At 32.9% G+C, this 27,177-nt stretch overlaps 1 protein-coding gene across 5 annotated transcripts in view; it reads left to right on the top strand.

Annotated features, from left to right (window-relative positions):
* The window catches only part of LOC134534092 (transformer-2 protein homolog beta-like), a 46,364-nt gene that overhangs the window by 2,005 nt on the left and 17,182 nt on the right, over positions 1-27,177 (top strand). For 3 of the 5 annotated variants that reach the window (XM_063372125.1, XM_063372129.1, XM_063372126.1), the window contains exons 3-8: positions 6,450-6,669; positions 17,821-17,901; positions 18,768-18,896; positions 19,006-19,181; positions 19,902-19,946; positions 24,611-24,729. In XM_063372125.1, the coding sequence (XP_063228195.1) occupies positions 6,450-6,669; positions 17,821-17,901; positions 18,768-18,896; positions 19,006-19,181; positions 19,902-19,946; positions 24,611-24,729 (770 nt within the window). The remainder of the gene's footprint in view (positions 1-6,449; positions 6,670-17,820; positions 17,902-18,767; positions 18,897-19,005; positions 19,182-19,901; positions 19,947-24,610; positions 24,730-27,177) is intronic. The other 2 variants (XM_063372127.1, XM_063372128.1) reach the window with 1 other exon arrangement.

The following is a 27,177-nucleotide window of genomic DNA, read 5'->3' as shown; positions in this document are numbered from 1 at the left end:
GTTTATTGTAAATAAATATGCAACTCATGAAAACTAATGGTCAATTAGGTTGTTAGCTACATTATAAATACTTCAAAACATTGTGGATGGTTGATTTGGTTAGGATAGCTACATTAAAAATACTGTGAAATCATGTAAACGGTTTCCTAGCGCTGGATAGCTACATATTAAAATGTTATTTGCGAAGCAACCATAAAATGATTTTACAGTTTTTTTAATGTAGCTATACTTACCTAATATAACCAACCATCTACAATGTTTTAAAGTATTTTTAATTACTTCTTGCTAATTTTAAGAAAAGAAGGCTTGCCAACGTGAGTATTCGGGTATGTCCAGAAAGATGTGTGAATCGTAGGCTTCCAACTTAACGCCGCATCAGTGCACAACATGAAAATTAAAAAATTCAATATCTCCTAAAGTATTTGGAATTTCTGATCGCCGGGTTTAATGAAAAGAGGAAGTTAAAGAGCACAGAATAAAGGTATTTTCGGATTTTTAAATTTTTTTTTTAAAAAAATCGCCAAAAAATTAATATTAAAAAATTCGATATCTCCAAAAGTAATTGGAATTTTTTATCTCCGCAGGCGGTTCTGAAAAGAGGACGTAAGATAGCATATAATGAAAGTTATTTCATATTTGTACGATTTTTTTTGGCGCTAATCCGTACAATACAGATTTACCCTGAAATGTGCTTTTTTAAATCTTGTTATAACTGAAATATATCTCATGTTGAAAAGAGTATTATTTTGCAACCTATTCTCCGTTCACTCTTAGCTGAGTTTTCAAATAAACAAACACCGTCGTATCACTGCGCCGCGTCAGCAAGTGATAAGCTGAATTCATCTTGCGCGCCAAGCACTAGTTGCAACACACACACTTCAGTTCAGTGCTTATAAAATAACTGAGAAGTAATAGAACAGGAAAATGGTGCCGTTACCGTTCAGGACACAAAAGCAAACAATGTTTATTTTTTGAATAATCAATAGAATAGCACCGTAACGTAAGACAACAATATGATAGTGTTACGATTTGGTACTCACCTGGTCACTATCTGGCAGTGGTGCTATCCCTTCCAGACTTGAATCAGACCTACCACCACTATCTTCGTCACTACTGTCGTCACTGTCACCGAGAGGAACTATAACACTGTCAACGACAATATCACTGATACCATCTAATTCCCACATTCTTTCCTCTTCTTTCATTACGTGCCGAATACAGTCGTTCCACTTCTCTGGAGTAATCTGAGACAAAGCTGTGGCTACCAAATCACGTACCTCGCTTAGCTTGAATGTTCTGTTATTACGTGCCACATAACCTTTAATCTGACTCCACACAAGTGTGATTTGATTCAAGTTGCAATGATACGGCGGTAGCCTATGTACAGTGTGCCCCGTTTTCTCGGCGATGATGTCAATCACATATGCAGTAAAAGATGAACGTACTGTTTGAACTAAATTCAGCAACTCCACTTTCACAGACGTTGCACTGAAGGATATATTTTTTGACTGTAACCACTCTATAATATTTTGTTTTCTCCACGGATGATTTGGCACACAATCACACTTTACACTGTGATAGGACACATTGTCCATAACAACACTGTTCTGTTCTAATTTTGGCAATGTTTTTTCAAACTAATCCCGGAAAACGTCACCATTCATCTCTTCATGATAATTGCCGGATTTCTTTGACTGAAAAATTAACTCACCGTTTTCCACAAAACCACTGTCGCTACCAATATGAAGCAATATAAGGCGCTGCCCCTTACCTGTTGGATTTTTTAGTCCTGTAGACAGTCCTGAGAGAAAAGCTTCTCTCTTCTTCTTAACTGTAGAATCTTTCCAAGACTTGTTTCTAGCATGCCCTTCATTCACCCACGTTTCATCTAAATAGTATATTTTGCGTCTTTGTTTTCAGTAACCACAGATTTTGCTTAAATAATCTCTTCGCCATAGTGAAATGTCATCCCTATCAATTATGACATTTGTTTTGCTTCTCTTTACGTACTGAAAACCGATAAGTTTTAACTAGGGATGGGTCGGTTCTGTAATTTTTCGGTTCCGGTTTCATTTCGGTTCTTGGAATTCAGTTCTTCTCCGGTTCCGGTTCCTGTCTCATTGGTTGTGAGGATAATCTTTAAGAAAAGAAAAAAAAAATTACTGTCTCATCCGTAGTATTTTATACAATGTTCGCATATAGCAAACTTCTCATCTGCATCAAGAACAAAATGTTTCCACACAGACGACATTACTGCAATGAAACAAACTCCTCTTGCACAAAGCTGAAAATATTACTTCCTTTATTAATTTACGTGCCAATAACACATGCACTTTACGCCTACTAGCCGTCTTCACAAGATCATCACAAGTTTTGATAACAGGATACTCACGTTTCCTTTTCTTCCCGGGAGTTGTTAATGTCCCAGTGTCCTGTAATTCTTTCCTTGCACGAAGCACACTGCTCTTCGAAACACTCGTAAATTCTGCAGTTAAACTCGTGATATCGTTCACACGACAATCCGGATATTTGTCTGAAAATGTTTAAATACTTGCTGACACATTAAACTGTATTGGAAAATTTATGGTGAAACGCTATAATGCTATATAATATAACAACAATTGTTAAATAAAGGCAGTGTAAAAATACTTACAAATGGTACGTAACCAAGAAACTATTTCTTGCACACAAATAATGTGCGCGGCGGCCGGCAGCCAATGAAAATGTTTGTTTACATGAGGCTTTGTTTATTCCAAAACTGAGGTAAGAGTGAACGGAGAATAGAAGTATTGGTAGTGCCTACATAGGAATGTTATGCCCAAGCCATATTATGTAAACAAATAAAAATTTAATTATAATTTTAGGTTGCTTAACCCAAAATGTATTAAACATTTATTTAAAAGTACTTCAAATGACTTTAGACATACATAAGTACTGAAAATTAATTTTAACGGAAGTAGTGTTTTGAATTCAGTGGTAGTCAGTAAGCTCACCTGATCAGAAAATAAATTATTTTGATTCTTATACTCTCATGGAAAAACATATTTGATTATGGTTGTTTTGATTAGCACACTGTGTTATTGGAACAAATTAGGGTGTTTCTCAGAGGTGTGGGTGTTTAAATGTTTGTTTATATGGTCTGGATAAGATTTTTTTTTTAAGGTTTCTGTTGTCTGTGAACCCCAGATAATCTAGAGTCTATTGTGTTATTGAAATTTTTTTTTATTTATTAAAATAATACATTTTATTCTTAACTTAATAGTTTTATTATTTAGATATTACTTGATATTTAAATTCTAATGAATTTTTTGTTCCAATGTAATTGAAAGATTTAAGATATTTAATTTAAACAGTTACAAAACATTCAGTTGAAACCAGTTTTGGCTTGACCTGAGCAATTGCATTTTTATCAGTTTCTATGGCTTCTATTGAAAAGAATGATGGTGTAACTTGTTTTACTGGTATTAAATTTTTATACATTTTGGTCATTCTTATTTCTCTGCAAACTTCACAAACAAACATGCCAGTTTATTCTTGAATGAATGAAGTATGTTTTCTATCAGATCTACTTCAACAATGTTGTTCGTATAAACAATCACCTTTTATTAATTGTGAAAATTGAAATAAAAAAATTTTGTTTCCAATGTTTTCATAATAATTATCATGGGTTCTTGTTTGTAAAAAAATATATTTAATTAATATAAAATTTAATTTTCTAATATTATAACCATTATACCCATTTATTTATGTTCATTTTTTTTACACATTGTAACATGCACATCAACACTCGGAGATTGCAAGAATGTGCACAACAAAGAATAACAAATAACTAGAGACCTGAAAAATTCGCTGCCGCGATAACGCGAATAATAACGCGAATTTAAGCATTTTCACATGTAAAACGCGAATTTCTGCACTTTTGATTGAAAACGCCTATTTATCATGCTTTTGGCACATTTTAAAAAATTTTTGTTAAATCCGCCTAAAAATTACGTATCAAAATAAAGATGTATCGTAATTAATTATACATGCGTATATTTACAATGATTTTCCGTAAGTTCATTACTTTTCTAGATACTACGGTTATTTTGATTTCTTAGTTAGTCGCCATATTCCTTTTCTCAACGGTTGTTCACTTGTTGCACTATGAAAATAAAATTTGTCACGGGCTTGAAATATATTTATACATAATTATATAATTATAAAAATGCAATGTTCAATTTCTTTCGTAAATTGTTCTCATATTCTTATAACACGATTAAATTTACTTTTATATTTTTAACGGTGCCTTTACGTTTGGGTTGAAAATAAATCGGCTGGCTAAGAATGTTTGAGATTTCATGTTGGTCACTCTGTTTTGTTCGTTATTTTCATACAAACAAGTTTCTTCTGACAAAAACTTCAATACGTAAATTACGTTGTAGTATAATAAGAACGACAATATTTATTGTTAAATAATTATTGAAATTAATTTTTTAACTTTCCTATACCCATATTTTAAAGTTATAGTTGAATAACACGAAAGAGACGTACAACAAGTATGGAACTTCAATCGTAACCTCAAAATTTGAAAACCTACGAAGCTGTAAACAAGTTTGCCGCGAAAACCAATTATTTTATCAGCAACGAGTAACGTAGCTAGTGCGGTTATATGAGGTGTTTGTTTTCGTTGTGGTTTTCTGGATTTTGAGCATTGCATTAAAATAATTGTACAGCTAATGTTAAATTAAGTATAAAGTTACCCATATTTTGTTTGAAATGCCTAAGCCTCCCGTAAATGTGTGTATACGGGCGGAAGAATTCAAACGTTAAGGTTTCTACGCTTCTGACCCAAAAACGTTAATGTGCAGACCACGCAGCTGCACAGTTACATATTAAAAAAGAGACAAGAACAGCAGAAGTTAGTGGGGTTGTTACCACAACGCCGAAATACCATAATGCGGAATGTCAAAATTGACCACAACGCCGACAGCTAGAAAACTGCTGTGTACCACAACGTCGAAATAACAACTGAATGAATTTGTGTGTGTTTCTTAAATGTACCTAATGCCGAAATACCATAATCAAACCTAACCTAGCGTAATTTAACTTAACTTAGCCTAGCCTAACCTTACCTAACCTAGTCTAACTTAACCTTGTCTAACTTAACCTTGTCTAACCTAACCTTTGTAGCAGTCCTGCAATGACATTTTTCGGCATTAGTGTATTTCGGCGTTGTGGTACACAGCAGTTTTCTAGTTGTCGGCGTTGTGGTCAATTTGGCATTTCAGCGTTGTGGTGCATTCCCAAGTTAGTTTTTGTAAACAATAATTCGTAATTTTGTAAAAAAAAATATCAGTACCAGTTTTAAAGTAAGGAAAATACTACCTGTTTTTGAAAAAAAAAATAACACCTATTTTTGAGAAAAATAACACCTATTTTTGAGCAAAATAACATCTACTTTTTCAGGTCTCTACAAATAACACAGGACAATGCACAAGGAACAATACGACAATGGACCAGGATACAGGCAAATTTCTAAACCTTAAAAATATTATTTTATATTAAAAAGATTAAATTATAGTTGTAATTTAAATATCAATTAATATCTAATAAGTAAAAAAAATATTTTGTTTAAAATAAAATTATTTGTATTTGTAAACAGTAGATTTATTAAAAAAATGACCATCAGCGAGAATCGAAACAAATATCTGAACAGTAAGCAAGTACGTTACTACCTAGGTCGCTGTGATGTTGAAACTTACTATAGTACCTATTACAGGGTTCCCACGCTCCTTGAAAGTCCTTGAAAAGTGCTTGAAATGGTTTGAAGTAATCAAGGGCCCTTAAAAGTGCTTGAAAAAAACATTTAGGTGTTTAAAAGTGCTTGATAAAATTTACACTGTTTGTAAGAGTTATAATTACGTTGTATTTATTTAGAACAATTTAAAAGTGGGGCACAGCAATTTAATTTTACGATATTTATGGTATGTTCAAATAAATTTTACATTGATTAATGCCCCGTTTTTCGACGGCATACGATAAGATATCTTCTATGTACTATTTTTATCGGCAGTTATGGTGTCATCAATGTTTTTGTTCTGTTTAATGTTTAATGTTCGGTTTAATGTTAAATTCAGCCAGTTTGCAATGTTACTGTTCCTCCGATAAGCTTTTGTCTTTCTGTTCTTGTAAGTAATAGACAGGAAAAAAAAAATTCTGCATGTTTTCAAAATATACGTACTGAAATTATTTCATAATATTTGGGTCCTTGAAATTTTTGAAAAAGTCCTTGAATGTGCTTGAAAAGTGCTTGAAATTTTTTAGCTAAAAGGAGTGGGAACCATGTATTAGTATAAGGATTTTTTCAAAAATTTTCCAGTGTATTTCCCAAGTCTTGCCCTCCCCTTGTTAGTGAATGTTAACTAGAATTTGAATGTCATTCAAATTAGTTAATTTTCTTTTTATAGGAGTCACTCTCGTTCAAGGAAGATGTCGTATCGCGGGCGTTACAGATCCCGCAGTCGTTCACGCTCACCCAAGCGCTATAGATCCCGCTACTCCCACTCACGATCTCGCTCCTACAGCCCTCGCGGCAAGTACTATGGCTACAGTGACAGGCGGAAAGAGTTCTACCGTAGCCATTCCAGAAGCCCGATGTCATCAAGACGTCGGCACATTGGTAGCAGGGTGAGTATACCTTGGATGTGAACTGTTGACTTTTTGTGTTCAGGGATTCCTGCTCGGAAGTGCACTGCATGTGTCGTTAAAAATGTTTTTCTGTATCATAAAGCTTTTATGACAGACAACTAGAGACGGATTACTGTAGTCAAAAATATGCAGTTTTATATTTTTATTTAATCCATGCATAATTATTATGTTCATACAGTAAAATCTCTATGTAGTGAACCTCTCAATAACATAACCTCGTAATAGCAAACGGTTCGTCTTTGTGGAACAAACTTTTTTCTTTTTTGGAGGAGACTCCTTTATTACAAAGGGACAGAAGTATTAATTCATATTATTTTTTCCTTAAAATATTCCTAACTTATTAATATTTGATAAAAATAATACGAATCAAGACTATTCTTATCTTAATGTACACTATAAAATTCACATCAAAAACAGAAAACCGATAAAAAAACTGTTCGGAATAATGAAGATTACTGATAAAGTAATGGTAAGACAAGACGGACCAAAAAAATATCTAATTGAATCGTTCCTTATGGACGCATGTATTTTTGAATTCTTAAGTTGTCAAGTACAACTGTTTTAGAAAAAAAAATTTTTTGTTGCATTTTTATTAAGTTCTGTTTGATACAGTATCATGGCGTTGGTACTCTATGCATCTTTATATGAATGAAATATACTGTACAACTCTGTTAATAACATTTTGGAAGGTGGCAATAACAACTTCAAGCAAGAAATACAAATTTAGCTTTTGTCAGTACTTACTATTTACTGATGCAACTCATCACATTTCATATAAAAATACATTCTGTCACAATATTCATATGTTTATTTTACTTAGCAGCATACATTCAACACACAGAACACATAATACCTTTTTAAAAAGATTTCATTAAATTCAGAGGATTTTGTATAAAATTTAATTTTTTACCTATATTTGTTTTTAAATAAATGGTAAAAACATAGTCTCTATGGTATTTAACTGTTCACATATTACAGTTACTATGTAATTAAATAATTATGTATTTTATCTTTCTTACTGATTAATATTCTTCTTTCCCTAAGTAGTCTCGTTCATATGGATATAATCACACTTTTGGGTACATTACTTTGAGCTCCTACATAGTTCTTCAAAAATAGTTATAGTTTGATATGCTTGAACAAGTGATGCTAAAGCTGCAACTGGTTCAGGTTCAGCTACTCTTTCTTCGGCATTTATGCATAAATGTCAGGTCTGCATTTCACATGAAAGATCATCATCCACTTTGGCAATTATTCATACGTAGATTTAAAATTAAGATCACTCTGTTTAGTTGCCCACACATTAGCTCATATTCAGGAATGTTTGCCTCTGGATCTACTGAAGATTTTAGGAAATCCAGCCTTCCTGAAACAGGTGGCAATTGTTGCCTGCTGAACCGAATCTCACAAAGCAGCCAACATATGTAAAGTTTCCAGCAACTGGAGTTTCTGGATTGGCTTTTCCATCTGAACATACCGAAGCACTTAGCGATAAAGATGCTTCTTGAAGCCTTCCTGAAAATGTTAATGATGCCTCGATCTAGAGGCTGAAGACAAGAATAATTAAATTCTGCTTTAGGGGTGATTTTTTTTTTTTCCGAAATCTCACCTAGACAGTGATCTTCCTTGCGTTTCGGTCAAGTGTGCAAAATTTCTTAAGAGATTGGAGCAAAACTGTAGATTAGTATGAGAAAAACAATCGGAAGCTCGAAGTACTCTTTAGGAATTCTTTACAATCTTTTTTATTTTTAATCTTTTAATCTTTATATATATTACAGCTACGCCTTTGTGGCATATATGTTAGTGCAAGAGCCACTCAAAACTGTGACCCCCTTTAATATGAACTTGTAATGGTAGCTCACCTTATATTGGTTTCACTTGGTTATGAAAAATGTGGTTTTATTGTTATATCTCAGGCTAGCATCATCGTAATGAGAAAAATTTATATACTTGTTTTTAAGTGTAATCATAAGCCTTTAAATACAAAAAGTATCATCAAAATTGGTCCAGTTGTTTTTACATGATGGCTCGAACAGACAGTGTAACCATTCCCTTACCTCGCTTCAAGCCAACTAAAGGGACAGTCTATGAGATAAAAGAGAATGGTAAAAACAAAAACAAAAGAAACTAGGGAGATAAGTGAAGTTAGTTCTAAGCTTCTTACATTGATCTGCAAACAAATTGCACCCAGCACCAAAGGAAATATCTAACAGTATGGTGCATTTACAAAATATTTTTATTTGCTTATTCATGTAAACAACTACTTAAATGGCTCCTGAAGAAATGGAAAAAGAATTGCACTCTCCACAGTGCCACACTATGTACACTGCACTTAATACTGTCATTAGATAATCCTTCAAACCATTCAGATACATGCAAAGTAAAATATGCATAAACAAGGATATAAATACAGATAGATTTTTCTGCAGTAATTTACTGTAATACAGCAGTCTGAGATTTTTTTTTATACCAACTCTGTTATCATTAGCACCTAATTTCAATATAAACACATCAACACAACCAGTTAAATCTTTTTACCAACACTGTAAACTCACTCCTAAATTCTTTGGTTTAAATAAATAAATAATATATTAGCTGAGTGTTGCATGCAACTCTAAATATAATATATGTATATTTAATTATTTGCACCAATACATTACTTGCCCCCAAGTAATCTGCTAATCTTATGGCTCACAAAACAAGGCTGCAACAACATAAACTCAACAGCTTTTTGTATACCTAGATTAAACCAGTCTTTTTTACAATAACTGCCTACACACTATTCTTTGTGTGTTTAACAGTATTAAAAGGTAACTATTTTACACCAATAAGTTGCAGCCACTATCTCCAACTATGACTCCACACTTTGTGTCACTATTATGCACCACAGTAATATGTAAAAGATTGTTAATATATGATAACTCTTCACCTCTAAAAAAATCAACAAAGTAACAAAATTGATTAATCAGATTCATGCTCTTTACTGTAATATGATCGCTATTGTGCCACATCCAGCAAATATGTGGCAACATACCACCTTAGAGAAACTTGTATTTCATCAACAAAAACAGTTAAATCTTCGGCTAATTACTCAGAACATTATTACGTTAACTCTTACAATGAAAATTTTTTTTTTTACAAGTTGGCAGTGGTAAAAAATAAGCTGAAAATGTGGACAGACAAGCAGTATCACATCAAACTTGAAATTCAACACTTACATTAGCTGGTCATCTCGTCAGAAGAAATTGCAGTATATTTCAAGGCCAACAACCCGCTAGGCAGATGTAGTGCGTTAAAGGGAATTTTGTTCAGTTTTTAAAATCCTTAAACTGATATAAGTATAATATTTTAATTAAAAATGTAGTAATACCGTATTGGTCCGAATATAAAGCGACCATTTTTACATAAACGAGAGATGCGAAAATTGGAAGTCGCCTTATTTTCGCACCCAAGACGTCAGAACCGCAAACATTAGTTCCAAGCTGAAAGCTACAGTAGAAACATTGTTAAACAAAATGTTCACGATTTTTTATATTAACTAAAACTTCGTTACCTCAAGGGAAAACGATAAATCCACTTAATATTGCTGTAATTCGCAATTGTTTAAAGTTGAAAATTAAAATATTTGTTCTTGAGTAAAAATGTGAATGTTGAAGCATCTCAAAATGGCAACCTTTTATTACACAATTGATATTTGTACTTTGTGTACAATCGCGTGTTAACATTTACGGTAATTTATTTTCAGATTTTTAACGGAAATATTTGTACTAAAATATCACAGCTATTTTCAGAACGATTGTTTACGTTTACAAATAGAAAATGTTAACATCATTTCGGATGTAATGTTTGAAAATTCACGGCTGCCAACTGTGTTTCCACAATATTTGTTTGTTGTAAAACGAACATTGCCGAACACGCACGAAGACGCCATGTTTACAGGAATTTGGTACGTTGCTTCAAAAGCTATTTTAATAATTTCACAGTAATTCACTCTTTATTTATGTAAAAACCTTTCAAACAACATAATTATCATTGATTATTCTTTAAAATTCATAGGACTGAGACTTTCTGTAAGAGAGTAGTATGGACAAATATTCGCGGTCACGAAACCGAAATTATTCATGGCCGTATGCTTCACCATGGCAGCTAGCTACTTGTTTTGATCCGGCAAGCTGCATTCTTTGTTTGCTTTTTTACGTTTAACACACTACAGTAGAGCACCCCTCAACCGTAATTCCCACAAACGGAACTCCCGATATCCGGAACTAATTTTCCAAAAAAAAATTGAAATATTACAAAACATCTCCAAAACATTTCCGCACTGGAATGAGGCGTTTTTGCTTTTGCCTGACTGTACATGTCTTGTAGGCACGTGCGCACACGTCTGTCAGAGCTTATTAGCCAGTCTTTCCCGCGCATTGTGTAAATACACAGCTGGTTTTCGCGTCGGACGTGAATTACTATAAAGATGTTTATGCTATAAGTAGTTTTATTGTTTCACTATGTCAAGTAAACGGAAAATTCCGGCCGGCCCGAGAGTATGTACACCGACTCCCACTACACACGCTGACACATGTGATAGCCAGTAACATTTACTTACGTGTGATGCTTTCAGTTTGTAGACAATTTAGTGTACAAATATGTATTATGTACATATTTATATGTTAATATATGATTAAACAGTCTACATTTACCTGTATTTCTCTATCTCTGTGTTTTTAAACGAGATGCTTGAAGTGTTATTCTTGTGTATGTGAAAAGTAAACTGTGCGTGGCAGTGACTATACACTTTCCAGGAAGTGTGAATCACTAGCACGTCAACACAGAAGTAACACTACACTGCAGCTTTAGTCGTACTACCTCCCCCGAACCCTCTTCATCGTCCTCTTCGCGCACGCACCCACCCACCCACAGAGATAAGAAACACGTGCCTGCCAGCTTGCTTGAATGAAGGTCATTCAACCGGCCCGGAGGCCAGCCCTACCGCAACTCCCCTTACCCGGAATTTTCCCATAACCGGAATAGACCTCCCCCCAATGATTCCGGTTGAGGGGTGCTCTACTGTACTAAATAGTAATACATAGCTTAAGTGAAACAGAAAGTTAAATGCTGTATTTTAAGAGTGATTAATAGCCATTGTAAAAATTATAAATTCGTAGATACAGTAATGAGTAAACTGCGAAAAATGAGCAATCACACATTGGTGGAATGCCGGTGAATGAGCTCTAGACAAATAAACAGCTCTGAAGATGACAAATGACAATGATGCAGCTGCATTAGAGTGAACATACCAAAAAATTTCTAGTGTAATACTGAAAAATGTGAATATTTTCTAATTGTTTTCTTTTGACTTTTAGGGTAGGCCATTCAAACTTTTTTTAAATAAGTAATGTGATAAATATGAATTAATTGTTATACATAAATGCAAAAAGGATTTATCAACACAAAATGTATGTGTAATGAATTTTCACATTATTTTCTACCAAAATTATTTTTACATTTGTTTGGCCTCCTGAAACTGCAGGTCGCCTTATATTCGGGCCAATACGGTAATTTATTTTAGTACCTACAATCAAACTTAATTAATAGAAACCTGAAAGGACCATAGTTTTGTACTTTCTTATTTCAAGGTTTGTATTTACCAAACTAATATGAATTTACTTTGATGATAAAATGTGATTTAATTTTTAGATAAAATAAAATTAAAGCTGTAAATAATTTATTATTAACTACATATAACACTACTAAAGAAGTAGGATGTGATGCCATTTTTTTTAGTTAATTTCCCCATACTACACTGAGTCAAGGAGATAACATCAGTATTATTTAGTTTAAACTTCAAATTGTTTCTTTTCATCATTCTGTGATGGTTTTAACCATTGTAAATAGTTGGAGTTTTTTTTTACCGACTTAGCATTTCATTTTCTGCTATCCAATGTGACATTAGGCAGTCTTCCAACTTTACACATGCCAAAGGGGCTGCTATCAAGCATATTGTTGCAGTACTGAGTAGTTACGTTGTGCATCTGCTAGATTGCAATGTCTACGTTTAAGTAAAGGTGTTTCCACATACACTTTCGGTGTGTTTATTTTAGTTCAGAATATTCGTAGCTATGTATTATTTTTATATTTTTTAGGGGAAAAAAATTGATTTACCAAAAAATATGAGCATACAAGATTCATTTAGTCTCTTGAGAAAAAAAAAGCATATGTGTGTAACTAATTTTTGACAGCTGTGTTGAGGGATAGTATAGTTGTGCACTTGTTTCGTACAGAACTGACATTTAATGGTGGTACCCGACACATTCTTCACTTATTTCAGTAAAAGCTAAGTGTATAGTTTATGTATGAATGACACCCATTTTACAAGAAATAAATATTTGATAACAATTTTTTTATTCATGAATAATTTTTTTTCTAAACGTGCGAACATAATCAAAGCAGCAAATTAAATTTAAGTGTAAAAGTCTTTAACGATGGAATAATGTTAGTAATATATATATATATATATATATATATATATATATATATATATATATATATATATATATATGTTTATAAGAATATGGTATAGATATATGTTTTGAACTGTGCAGAGAAAATTAACTTGTTTATGAAATGTTATGGAAAACTATTGCAAATCACAATCGCAAAAACTGTGTAGTTCAGTGTGTTATCTGCAAATATGTTGTAATCTTTAGACATCTGCCAAGAAACTGCAAAAGAGTTGTAACACATTAGTATAAATTTGACATGTAGGTTATGTAAACTTTGATGATTCAAATTAAAATTGCAGATTCTGATGGACTGTTGCTTTGATACGAAAAAGTGTGTTTGGTTTTTATAAAACTAGTTAGTAGTGGCAAATATTTCAGACTTTGTGGTGGCTATTGCTCTACTAATGTGTTTGCCTTTCTAGAATGCTGTCGTGAACCAAACCAAGTTTCAAGTGACATTACAACCCTTCGTCACTATTATGCGTCTACTTTTCCCTGTGTATTCATATTTATTTGGCTGTGTGATGGTACATGCTTATTCACATTTTTTTTTTTTAGAAGATTTTAGTTTCTTAAAAGTGGGCAGGGTGTAAAGATGTTTAACTGTGCCGAATAGATAATTATAGTGAGTGCCAAAACTTTTGAAAATGCTATTCTTAAGAAAGAGGTTTGTTAAGTATATTTTACTTTTGAGATTAATACCTTGTTTGTGTGCACGAAAAGACACCTATATTAAACTAGGACTGAGCGAAGCAGTCTTTTTCTGTACAAATAAAATTTTAAGTTTTTTAATTGATCCTGAATATAATTCCAGAGAACAAATAATTAACCACAAAGTTATTTCACAGAACATCTATTAATGAAAATTCATACAGCTTGACCATTTTGCTGCTAACACTGGTGTCATATCAAGAAAATTATTTTTGATAAATTTACAGGAGGATTTAAATTAATTCCATACCTAACATATTCATGTTTTAATGTACCCTGTAAGAAATTTACAATTTAGAGACAAAACTAAAATTATGTAATACATGTTTGGTTGAATATCTTTCTGAAAAAGTAGAATTAATAGAAATATTTTTTTTATTTTTTACTGTTCATCAAGATGCTATAATCACAACATTTTAATAACTATTACATTTTCATAATAATTAATGCCTGCAGCTTCAGTTCGTTAAATTTTTGCAATTTTTGTTGTGCTTTTAACCATTTAACAGGTCTTATATTATACTATGTCTGTTCAAAGATCTTAAATGGACATGCATATAAAATGTAGTAAACCTGTAGGCAGGGACACACTTCTTTTTTTACCCCTCATACGTTTATAAAATATTGTCATTGGCAACGTGATTGATACTATAACTACACACAATGAAATATTTTCAATACATTCCATGAAAAGTTATTTTATAATGTATAAACAAAGGGGAAGTGATACAGTAGACTCCTGATTATCTGGGGTAGTGACTGGCAGAGGGGTCCACAGATAACCAGAAAACACTGTTAAAGAAATGTTGAGTAGAAAAAGTTAAGTTTAAAAATTTTTTCATACAGACTATCTAAACAAAAATTGTTTAAGGTTATACTTAATAGGTACAGAAAAAGTTGCGGTACATATCACTTAAACATTGACGTAATTTACGTGTCTGTATGCTACGTTTAGCTGGTCAGTAATTTTTAATTTTGGTTGAATGTCAAGTGCCATTAATTTGCATTTATTATTAGATATTACTGCCTAAAGATTGACAGAAAAAATACTGGTGGGTTGTGACTGCTGCCTTGAAACTACGCAGGCTAGTTATTGCTTGCTTGAGTCACGGTACAGCCACCGGGCACGTGGAACATAACGCACCCGGCTTCCGGGGGGGGGGGGGGGGTTGTAATGTGCTCTAGTGCTCTAGCAGTTTCCAAGTTCATTATACGTGCTAATACATACCAGGTATGTATGCACTATGTTTGGCAGAATTTTTTGTTTTGAATCACAGCATAAAATGTTGCATCAGCAAATCTCAAAAAATAAATAATTTAATAGTCAAAAATTATTTTTGTGCTCATTGTTTATGGAATTGAAATCTGGCACATGGTTAAGCCGCAGACTTGATAACCTGCGCCCGGATAGTCAGGAGTTTGCTGTATAAAGCTGGTACATTTAAATGTCTGTCATTCAGTGGCTCTGCGTGCTCTGTAATCTGACACGTTTCATTCAGACTTTGCAGTTGGATTCTGGCTGCCAGGTCACGTTACTGTGCTGTTGGTATGGGGTAGATTTCGAAGAATCACATATTTATGGACACACAACTGCTGTAATTTTCACGAATCACTTCCAAATTCATACATAAAATAAAGTAATGGGAAATCTGTTGAGTTTGCTAATGGGCAAAATCCAATCCAAATGGATGAATGGGGAAAGATAAAAATTATATATATATATATATCGCTTTAACTCCCATAATATGACGAATATCACATCAGTTTTAAAGTATTGTAACACGTAGGAGTAATACCAAAATTTTTTTGTCTTAATAAATTTTTGATAAAACCAATCACAACTGCAAGGGGTGGAAAAAACAAACGTTGGTCAAAAAAATTCATAACTACCGTCATAGGCACACCATCAAATCTGTTCTGATAGTAAATCTTATAATTTTTATCTAAAACTTTTGTCTGAAACAAGTTTTGATACAACCAACCATGGCTGCAAAGCATGGAAAAGGAGGGTTAAAATACAAAATGAAATTCATAATTATTTTTTGTTAACACACCATAAAATCTGTTAAAATTGTTTGTAAATCTTATAACTTTATCTAAAAATTTTGTCTGAAATAATTTCTGATACAACCAACAATTTTTGCAAAGGGTGGATAAAGATGGGTTGAAATACAAAAAGAAATTCATAACTCATTTAGTAGACACACCATCAAATCAGTTAAATTTGTGTAAATATTATAATTTTTTTCTTAACCTTTGTAAGAAACAATTTTTGATAATTTAAAACATTATTTCTAGGGGTTGAAAAAAACCTGTGGTTGGAATAAGAAAAAAATTAAAACATCCCTACCACATACACTTTTGAATTCATTCTTATTTTTGTTTAACTTTCTTATTATTGACTAAAACTTTTGATTATAATTTTTTTTTGTAAAACAATTACTGCAAGGGATGAAAATAACAAAGGTTGAATGCAAAAATAAATATAATTTTTTTTTACTTTTTTAATAATTAAAAAACCATCAAATACATTATAATTTATTATATAAATCGTAAACTTTATTTAAAACTGGCTGAAACAAATTATCACAATATAACATATTTTGAAAAAAAAAATTTAAAATTTTCTAATTATTGAATTTGTTCATATTTATTTAAAACCATGTTTTCTTAAACCTAGCTCCAATGCAAATTTTTTTACGACCACCTTATTAGGGATGAAAAATAGTGTTTGACAGTCAAACAAGTTGCATAACTACCTTAGTAGGCATTATATGAAATTTTATTCGAAGGTATTCAATATTGGATGGATTGAGTTAAAAACATTCAAAATATTTTCGCTGCATGGAAAATAAGAAAATGTTTAATTAAATCAATAATTTTGTAATATGGGACACCATATAGTTAGTTATGTACATTATGTTCTTAAAATTTTCCAGAAGTTTATAGAAATTTCTGAAACATTTCCAGAAGAAATAGTTACTTCGAAATCTACCTGTGCCTGTAGGCTGTGCCTAAAGGGATTTTATTTTTACTTTGCTCCATGTTACTTGTTATTGTTGGTTTTCATATAAATACATTGTTAAATGTTTTCTAGCGTGTTGTATTTCATATTTGATATTACATTAAAACTATATTGACAATTGATGATCCGGCTTTGACAAAGCTCCAAGCGTGCCGGATTAAAGATGTTACACTGTATTAATTTTTTATAGTCATTTTTCAACAAAAAATTTTTAAGTCAAAAGAATAAGTAATTTTGATCAATTCACCCACCAACACGTAAAATATAAACTAGTTATAGTAAAATTTGTAGCTTATAAAAAAAATGTAATTACAATCTAAAATCTCGAACATTCAAACCACAAAACTTACACGACTAGCTGGATAGTTCTGTATAATGGTCTATGCACTTTTGAAGTATTTAATACCAATAAATTTTAAACATGGTTTGAATGTTAAAATAAGCAGCTTCTAACTAGAGAAAAAGCGTATAAAGAATGTCATTAGAAATAAGTTTTCCTTTTGGAGCTTAGAGTATTTTTGAATATTCATTTTTAAATTGAATCCAGTGCAAAAGGAACATTATATTAGTTTTGACTTATAATTTGAAGCTTCGCAGAGCCCTGTCAAACACTTGGTAAATACAAATGTTAAACGCACAACGTACTTGCTATTTGAAAGGTGTCTTTTGATGCTACATGCTTTGTTGCAAGCCATGCTAGTGTAAAATCAGTTTCACCTTTTTTAATGTGTGAGTTGTTTATTTGGTGATAAACACAGCCTATTTAAGTTTTACAAAGTTTACTATATATAGTCTTGAGAAGTGTGTGGAAGGCTAGGCAAGGCAGGGAAGTAAATGTCACTTGTTGTTTCTGAAGCAGTGCTATAAGAGTTGAAAACGTCTGTGAATGCACTGTAGAGTCTGGACTGGCAGGAAGAGTGGAGCAATGGCGGTCAGATGGGGAGAGACAGAAGTTGGCAAGCAATGATGAGTGCTCGGGTACGTACAGGACAAGGAGCCGCCAGTATGCGACTACCGACGACAGCGCTGCACTTTTGCTAGCCGTCCTAAATTATGTACGTGATGATCTGGATGGAGAACATGGAGTTCTACTGACACGTTTGTCGGTGGGTATTCGTAAATCGCGTCACTTGAAATTTTTTTTCTTCATAATTCTTGCATTTCGTGGGAACAAGTTTTTATCGTGCACCGTTTAGCGTGTTGTTGGTGATGACAAAAATGTAGGGCAGTTTTCCGTTGCAAGTGTGCGTTAGTGACTTCAGTTTCGTATACTGGAGGCTCCTATACCAATTAGTACCAGTATTAGTGTACAAGAGGTTTGCTCACTCGCAAGGCTGTGTGCTGAAAGGTCTGGATTCACTTCCTGTCCAGCCTCTTAAGACTCAACTTCACCGGCCAGTGATGGGTTATTATTGCATTTTCATGTTGGCATCCTGCGGATGGTTAACTTATTAACCACTGCATATTACTCTTGTTAATTTTTGTGTTGGATTATTCTCTGTTATTCTTAATTATAATTTTTGTCAGACTAAGTTGTCATGGTCACATCTCCAGCAGTTAGATTTCTGTTTCCTTAGCTGGTTGATGCACGAAAGGTTCCTTATTTTGTCATGAATATCTGGAATTAGCAAGAAAAATTCAACCATGGGGGTGAAGCTGAGCTTTAAGAGTAGTTGACATTTTTTTGAATTTTTTTAGTTGTACGCAGTTCTTCAGAGAATGAAATACACTGTGGTCATTTCACCCCTTACTCATGTTGAATATCTGCAAAAGCCAGTAGCTCGTGTGTTGGAGATTGCCGGGTGGCGTTTTTGTACTTATAAAATTGAACCTGTCTGTTTCAGGACAACCCTCAGCCAAGTAGGTGTCTGGGTGTGTTTGGCTTGAGCATCTATACAACGGAGCAGCAGCTACACCACATCATGTCGAAGTATGGTCCTGTGGAACGTGTTCAAGTTGTCATAGATGCTAAGGTATTTATGAGCCCTTGCTGTTTTCCAGCACGATCACCAATTAAATATTTGTGTGATGAATGCATTGTCTTGAGTTAAGTTAATTAGTAAAGTACGTTGTGTGTTACAGACTGGTCGTTCCAGAGGATTCTCATTTGTGTACTTCGAAAGTTCTGAAGATGCGAAGGTGGCCAAAGAACAGTGCACAGGGATGGAAATAGATGGACGTAGAATCAGAGTTGATTTCTCAATAACGCAGAGAGCTCACACACCAACACCTGGAATTTACATGGGGAAACCCACTTAGTAAGTGCTCTTGCAACTAGCAAACTATTTCTAGTTTATTTAATTTTTAGTTTAAGTTTAGATTTGTTAATTAATTGAGCGGTATTTATTAAAGGGTTTCCTTGATCTGTGTATAAGAACTTAAAATAAAAAATTGTTCAAGAGAACAAATACATAAATATTTTACAAGTGCAGTTAACTGAACACATTCTTATGGAGATTTCTAATAATGTTTTATGTTTAGGTGTGATTATGTTGCTATTGTTCAAAAGAAACAAAGTAAACTAGTGAAATAATTAACTTTGTGTGAATTATATACAATAGAGATCTTTTTAAATGTTAATTTTATGCAGAAAGTTGTTTCTAGTACCTATTTTGTATATTCCACAGGTGTATGGGAATAAAAAAAATATATTATTTTGTTATTTGGTAAACTCATCAAAACAATTAACGAAAAATTGTAAAATTATTATAATTTAAAATTCTTTTGATTGAATTGTCAAATATTTTGATACGCAATAGATAAAAATATATATTTTTTTTTACAAGGCCGAAATGAAAAAGATAGGTTAAATATTCTAAATGTTAAAGACAACTCTTTCTTCATTGTTGTGATTAGAAAGATGTTTTTTAATTGAACAATCTAAGACTGACTTTTGAACATTCACATATACCTGAATAGAAATATAAAACACCTGTAAGTTTGGCTGGCGATTACTGATTTTACAACTATTGTTGCAGTATGGCTGAAGGTCGGGGACAGTGGTCAAGACCTAAAGGCGACAAGTAAGTGTGTGAATCTTAATTTTATTGCAGTAGTGGATCTGCCATCTATGACTATTCATATGTTTTATTTTAATAAATAAAGGCAGAAAGATATGTTTATTTTCTTATTTAATCAAGTAAATTAGCTCATGTAGCTAATAATTAAAAAGTATATTGTTTATATATATGGACTTTGTATCATTGCAGGTCCTTATCCTCTCAACATATAAATAGTTTTATTATGTGTTTTGATCATTTTCAGTAATTGGTTTTCACCTTTGGTGTAAATAACGGCTGATCATATATTTCAGAGGTAGTTGTATGATAGCAGTGTGTTGTTTTGCTCTTATTGCTCGTTAGTTCATGTTTTTAAATATTTATGTTAAATTACCTAATTTAAACTTTTAAAGCAGTTAAAAGTGATTATTACCTATTTTGGCTGGTGGGTTAATTTTTCAGGGCTAGTCATAATATTTTTGATTACTTTTTCTCTACTTTTTGATATTGTACTTGGTCTGAAAGCATAATGATCAAATGTGATAGTTAATTATATCAGTGTTGAGTGCAAAAGAGTTGTTAGTTACTCCTGCTCAGCGTGGGTACTAAAGGACAAATTTATCATCAGAATTGGAAAGAGAAGGGAAAGCCCCTAGTTATATGTATGCAGATTATTTTTCATTTCTTGTAACTTATAAAACAAACTTGACTGATACACAAACCTGCAGTAATTTAGGATTATGTATAAATAATAATTGTGAAGCTCCTCTAATACAGTTCAGTAGGAAACTAAGATTATGCAAAAATGATTAAAAAAAAGCATTTGTTACAAATTAAGTACCTCAGCATACAGTGCTATCGTCTTCTGCCATTTGATTATAATAAAGAATGTAAATAGTTAACTATTTAATTTGTCAGTGATGTTGGCTGATTTTACATCATCTCTAACTGTAAATTTGGTTTTTGTTTGGACATATTTGAGGTCATTTAACATAATGTCACCACAGTTTCGTTTACTTTAATCTATACCACAGAAAAAAAGTATGCACATAAGCAAGGATTTAGGGTAGGGATGGGTCGGTACCAGTTCTCTATTCTCGGTTCCTACGGTTCTCAGCATTATAACCGTCACCGAGAACCGTAGATAAAATGTCGGTACCGGTACCGGCAGTATAGCAAAACCCTTTACGAAAATTTGTAGTCCTTCCTTACAATTTAACTGCAGCATGAAATGGCTCAACTAATGTTCAAATTATTTTTTTGGACTTCTGTGTGAATAATATACATCTCTAACTATAAAATAAATGACACGTGAAAATATTTAATAGTCTCGTCACATCTGTAAACAAAATACGTTTTACAATCAAAATATAACAGTTGAAGCTGCCATATAGTTCATCGATGTGTGCAACTGTATAACGTGCCTCAGCAGAGAGATGAGAAGAGAAAGATGCCATGTTTGTTTCAATGGTTTTTAAAATAGGCAGCTAATTGAGTAGTTGACACGTAAGTATGGGTGATGTATAAATAACAATTAAAAGTGTAAATTCCATAGCATATTAGTTAAATAGAATTGACGAAATATTTCCGTAATAATTTTCGGCGTTCTAAAATTTTATGCTTTTGTGCAGTGCTGTGGAGTGTATGTTCACTGCATCTGCAGCCATCTAGCGGAATGGCTAGTAACTTTCTCTTTTAGGCAAACGGGATTGCTTTGAAGGTGGCATATTTTTGTTTTTAGTGTTAATAGCGTTGACGAAGATCCTGCGGACGCGCAATAAAAATAATGTTTAAAAAATTTTTTGACTTTTTTTACTATTGACTGGTTAAAAGAAATACTTGTTGACACTTATAAATTATTCTGGCAAAATAGTGCAAATTGTGTAAGAAGTGCCATACGAAGTTTGGCAGTACTGTGCAGACAAACTGAATTCTATGTAGACAATAAGTTTGATATTATTTTAATTCTTTGAAAGTTCACCATCATTTTATTTATTTACATTATTGTAATTTTTTTTTTTAATTTCTATGTTTTAAAATAGGTGGTATGTAGATTTCTTGATGTAATTGCTAGATTAACATAGTACATTTCAGTTTTATTAAGTGTCCTCTATATTATTTAGAATTATTTTTCACTTATTCATATTACATTTGCAATAGGTTGGTGTGTTTTCTGTAGCTTGAAAACTGTACTAAACCTTTTAATTTGCTTTGATAGCCTCTAAAAGACTGCAACATTATGCCAATGCATTTCTATGTAAGCATACAATAAAAACATTGAGGACAAAACAATACAAACAAATTATTATTTTCAGTGTTATAAACAGTAAATTGTTGAAGATGTAAGTCTGGATACAGGCTTTTAAGTACTTTTTTGTAGCCAAAACAATAGTTTATGACTTGAAACACCTCATAAATAATGTGTGAATAATGTTTATTTTATTTTTTAAGTCAGAACCGAGAACCGGGAAAAAACAGGAATTGACCCATCACTAGTTTAGGGTTATTCATGTAAAGAGTTTACCGTATTTACTTGCATATAGGTCGCGGCAATTTTACCAGATTTGATGGGGAAAAAATGAAGTGCGACCTATATATGAAGAAAAAATTTTTAAAAATTTTTGAGGAATTTTTTTTGCAATATTTTGCTTTAAAATGCGAAAAAGAAGTTTATATAGGTATAGGCAAATTTATTTACAATGTACACTTACAGCGAAACCCCTTATTTACTTTACCATTATTTACGTTTTCCCGTTATTTGCACTATATTCTTCAGGTCCCGTTTAGTTCCCATTTAGTCCAATACAATACTTTCACGCAAATTACGACACAAAAATCGAATCCATCCCGCTATTTACGTCACGTAACAACCATAAACAACCAGAAAATACCGTGGGTACTTTAAGAGTAGATAAGATTAGCTAGTAGGCCTAAAACATAGTGAAAAACGTAACGTTTATAGTCGGCAATGAACATTTTAAATCGCAAAATATACATTATTTCATAACATGAAAAGTTGCTTTTATTTCTAAACATGTAATAATTTAAGCCTAGGCATGTAAAAGTCCGAGTAATTATGGCAGGAGACAATCTAAATTGCACGAGGGAAAAACGTAAACTCACGAATGTATGAACGTGGCTGATTGTTAATTTCTGATACTGTATTTATGTCACAACTTAGCCGAAATACTGGTACGAGACAAACTTCACAAGATAAAATGAGCGGAGTCTTGGTAACTGTTTTATACGTATTTTATAATTTCGGAAGTATTGTACAGTTGACGCATATTTTTTAAACTAACGATTTATTTCTGGGGATCGTAATCAATTAATTATTGGTATCAAGACATCAAGATGGACGTAAACTTGAACATGTCACGGCAGTGAGAAAACTGGTGCGTATACCAATAAACTGGTATTAGAACTGGACAAAACTGGTACACGGGAGGTGGAGCTTATATTTTTTCCGCTAATTTCGCATCTATTGGCTGGCTGCTGATGCAAGGTCACGAGTCTGGGCGGAGCGTTGAGTGAGTTATACTGCCAATGCGCAGCTCAGTGAACAAAGAGAGCCAGCAGGTGTGCCGTAACAGCAGCTGATCGAGTACGATGACCTTTCTCCGCGCACGGTACGGTAATGAATTACCGGTGCGACCTATATGGGAGGAATCTTAAATACCAAATTCAAGACCTCAAATTATGGGAGCGACCTATCTGCGATGGCGACCTATATACGAGTAAATACAGTATTCTCCACTACATTCACTGGTGTACATAGTGAGAAAACTAATACAGAAAAAGACAGACACACAGGAATCGCGTTATAGGCGTACTTAATTTTACTGGTAAGAGAGTTAAATATTGAACTGTCACAAACAGATAAAGGCTGTATATGTGTCTGTAAAACAGCAAACAATTCTGTGCGCTCCTGCTGGTGGCAAAGGAAACTTGTTTAGATCTGATAGAAAACATTTAGCTACAAACAGACCTGTAAAATTCCTAAGAATTTCGGGAATCTATTTTTTTTTTTCAGTCTGATAGGAAATAAAACTAGTGATCCTGGATTTTTGGATCCTGCACAGCCTTGCAACTTCCTGCTTGGCATCAGCAACTCCGGATGTGGTCATTCTTTTAATAGCCTTCAGAATGTTCTGTTGCTTATCTAACATGTTTCCATTCCCACTTTATTTCTGAGATAAAAACTTAATTGAACAAGATAAATTTTATTTTTAAAATGATTATTGTAGAAATAAAAGTTGTTTAATCTCGGCCTTTTGTTGCTGATATTGGAAATAATCTTCTGCGTTCCCGCTGCTTTGGGAACTGTTTCGTAATTCATGAAAACTGGTTGCATATGAAACTAAAAATATGTGGATATTCGTAAATGGATATGAATACTCGTAAATACAATAATTTGCAAATAAACTCACCAGTGATTTGCTAGTCGAAAACACCTGAAATCATTAACTTGCATTGAATGTCATTTCCTAGTGTTTATTAGTGTTTGGTAATTTTGCCAAGATTTTAGTCGCTATGATCCCATGTCTTTAGCTGTTTGTAGAGACAACTGGTACACTTAAGCTGGAACACGTATTATCTCTCCCTTGACAAATTTTCGAAGGAGTGCGTTGAACCGTGCAGACCAGAGAGAGTGTAAAGAAGCCTGGCATGTGGTGTGTGTGTTGCAGTGACTACTACGGAGGCTACCGGGGGGGAGGAGGCGGCGGAGGCTACAGGGGCAGGTCACCGTCTCCCTACTATCGTAGGCGGCGCTACGAGCGGTCTCGTTCGCGCTCCTATTCCCCACGTAAGTGTCTTCACTCTTAATTTATTTATGTTTGAGTGTCAGTTTGTGTATGAGGATTGCTGTAACTGTTTTTGAGGGCAATAGCAAAATGTTAAAAGGAGAGACAGGATCAGGAACGAAAAAAAAAAAATGGAGAGTTTCAAAGTGAAAACAATTAAAGAAATAAATCTGGAAGGATACGATGAACAGTAAAACTCTTGTTAAGAAATATCTGAAGGGACTTCAAATTTGTATCTTGTACCAAGAAATAGGTAGTAATGTGTCAGGTTTACTTTTTTTTCTTTCTGGTTTTTGTTTTGGTTGTGGTTCCTAATTTTTTTTTTTTTTTTTTTTTCCCCCCAGTTTACCTACACACTATTTCTCATTACACCGAAGATACAGTTATGTCCTGATAGATAGCATCTTAATTGTTCAATATAACTTATCAACTTATCAACACACATAGTTTTTTGTCATTTTGTGAATTGAGTCTGTAACCCTATAGTCAAGAGCATCTATAATTTATGTTATCCTAATATACAGTCCATCTTATATTCCAGGTCTTCCTATATGACAGTTCATATGATGCTAAATTTGAGAACTGAAATGAATAAAAAAATAAAAATTTTCATTAAGAGAATAATTATATTTATACTAATTCAGTAATTTCATATGAAATTAACATTATTTGGCTCTTAGTCATTTCACTGGAAAATTTTGTTTCATTTTAATATCCAAGCATGAATATACTAATATTTTGCTATTACTATGGAATATTAGCACAGATATATTATGTACAGATTGTATCTAAGATACAAGTCAGAACTGTAGGTGCATTTGCAAGACATACAGGAGAGGAAGAAATATTAGATAACATAAAAATCTAACTTTGGATAGTTAGGACTTGCCAAAAATAGTTACATTCTACGATGACCACAATTTTTCTCATTCCGTGCTCTGAATTGCTACAGTAAAACCCCATTGTTGTGACCCCTTATGCTTTCGGGAATAAAGTTAAAATGAGGACTCTGATGAATATTTTCAGCAGATTGATCTACACCCAAACCCATATATGTAAGTCAGTGTTCAGTCATCTTTGGCATGACATTGACAAGTTTTCAATATTAAATATAAATTTATTTCAGTAGCAGATCTTCTGGAAAGGAAAGAGGAGATTTTTTTTTTAATAAAATCCTTTAATTGATGCCATTTTTCAATACAATGATTTGTAATAAGACTGTCTTAACTTTTCAGAAAAAATAAAATAAATCTGTTAATTATTTCTGTGTTTGAAAAATGTTCTAAGGTCGTAATTTATAAATGAGTAACTAATAACAGTTGTAAGATAAGAAAAAAATGAATTTTTTCAAATATTGTTGTTATTAAATTGGCTACAAACATCATGCTAAAAATATTTATTCCATTGAATTTAATATTTTAACAATTATGTATTTGTCATTTTAGTTACATTTTGAAAATGATGCTTAGGTACACGCTATGTGGTGTATTAACTTGAATGTCAGTGTAATGTGGTGTATTGTAACAAACAATCAAAACCAAGAAAAATCCAAATCATGATAATGAAAAAAAAGCAAACAGAGAAATATCATGTCTTAAAGGAAGTGATATTACATCGGTTGGCTGTTGCATGCAGCCAACCTGCAGGAAGACGTGCGTGGCTTCAAGGATCAGCCAGGGGGAGGGGGTGTTTATTGCATCACTTGCAATAGTGCATTCACTTGACAGATTTAAAGGAAATCTTCCTCTTTCAAATACTAGTTGTGCATGTGGTTTCTCTAAAAATAGTTTAAATAGAGAGGCTGTCATTATAAATTAGTGATGTGTGAGTCTCGGCATCATCGAGAACGAGTCGAGACAGAAATTTTCTCGATCTCGTCTCGAGATAATTTTTTTGGCTCGGAATTTTCGAGAATTTTGTAAACAAGAAATAGGTTAGGTAATATAATATATTGAGGCAGCATTTTGCGTTGCGTGTTGAAATAATTAACATATCTTCAACGTAACGTAGATCGAATAAAATAAAATATACTTGTTACGATAGTATACGCGATAAATTATTAAAAAGTTAAAAACGAACAACTTCCGTTCACAAGTCACTACATGAAACTGTAAACGTAAACAATGAATTGTGCTGTGGTTATCACATTAAATTACAGAAGAAAATGATTATTTTCCGTTAATGAAACCAACATTAAAGTTAAAAATAAATAATTTTCGGTATCAATTTCAAGTATCAACGTAAAACGGTACGGTAAAAAATAAAAATATAAACATGACTGCAGAATTCTTCCGCGATTGCATTTTGTTTTATGGCCTTAGGTTATACACACGGCCAGCAGTATATAACAAGCAACATGATGTTTAAATTGCGGTCCGTATCGATAGTGGTGAATGTTCAGACTTTCATGATCAAGTACCGTCTATGGCTCAAGGAAACTGTATAGACTA

Source organism: Bacillus rossius, chromosome 7 (genome assembly GCF_032445375.1).
Source record: "Bacillus rossius redtenbacheri isolate Brsri chromosome 7, Brsri_v3, whole genome shotgun sequence".
Classification (NCBI taxonomy): domain Eukaryota; kingdom Metazoa; phylum Arthropoda; class Insecta; order Phasmatodea; family Bacillidae; genus Bacillus; species Bacillus rossius.
Note: the sequence above shows the minus strand (reverse complement) of the source record. Positions and strands in the feature narration are given on the sequence as shown.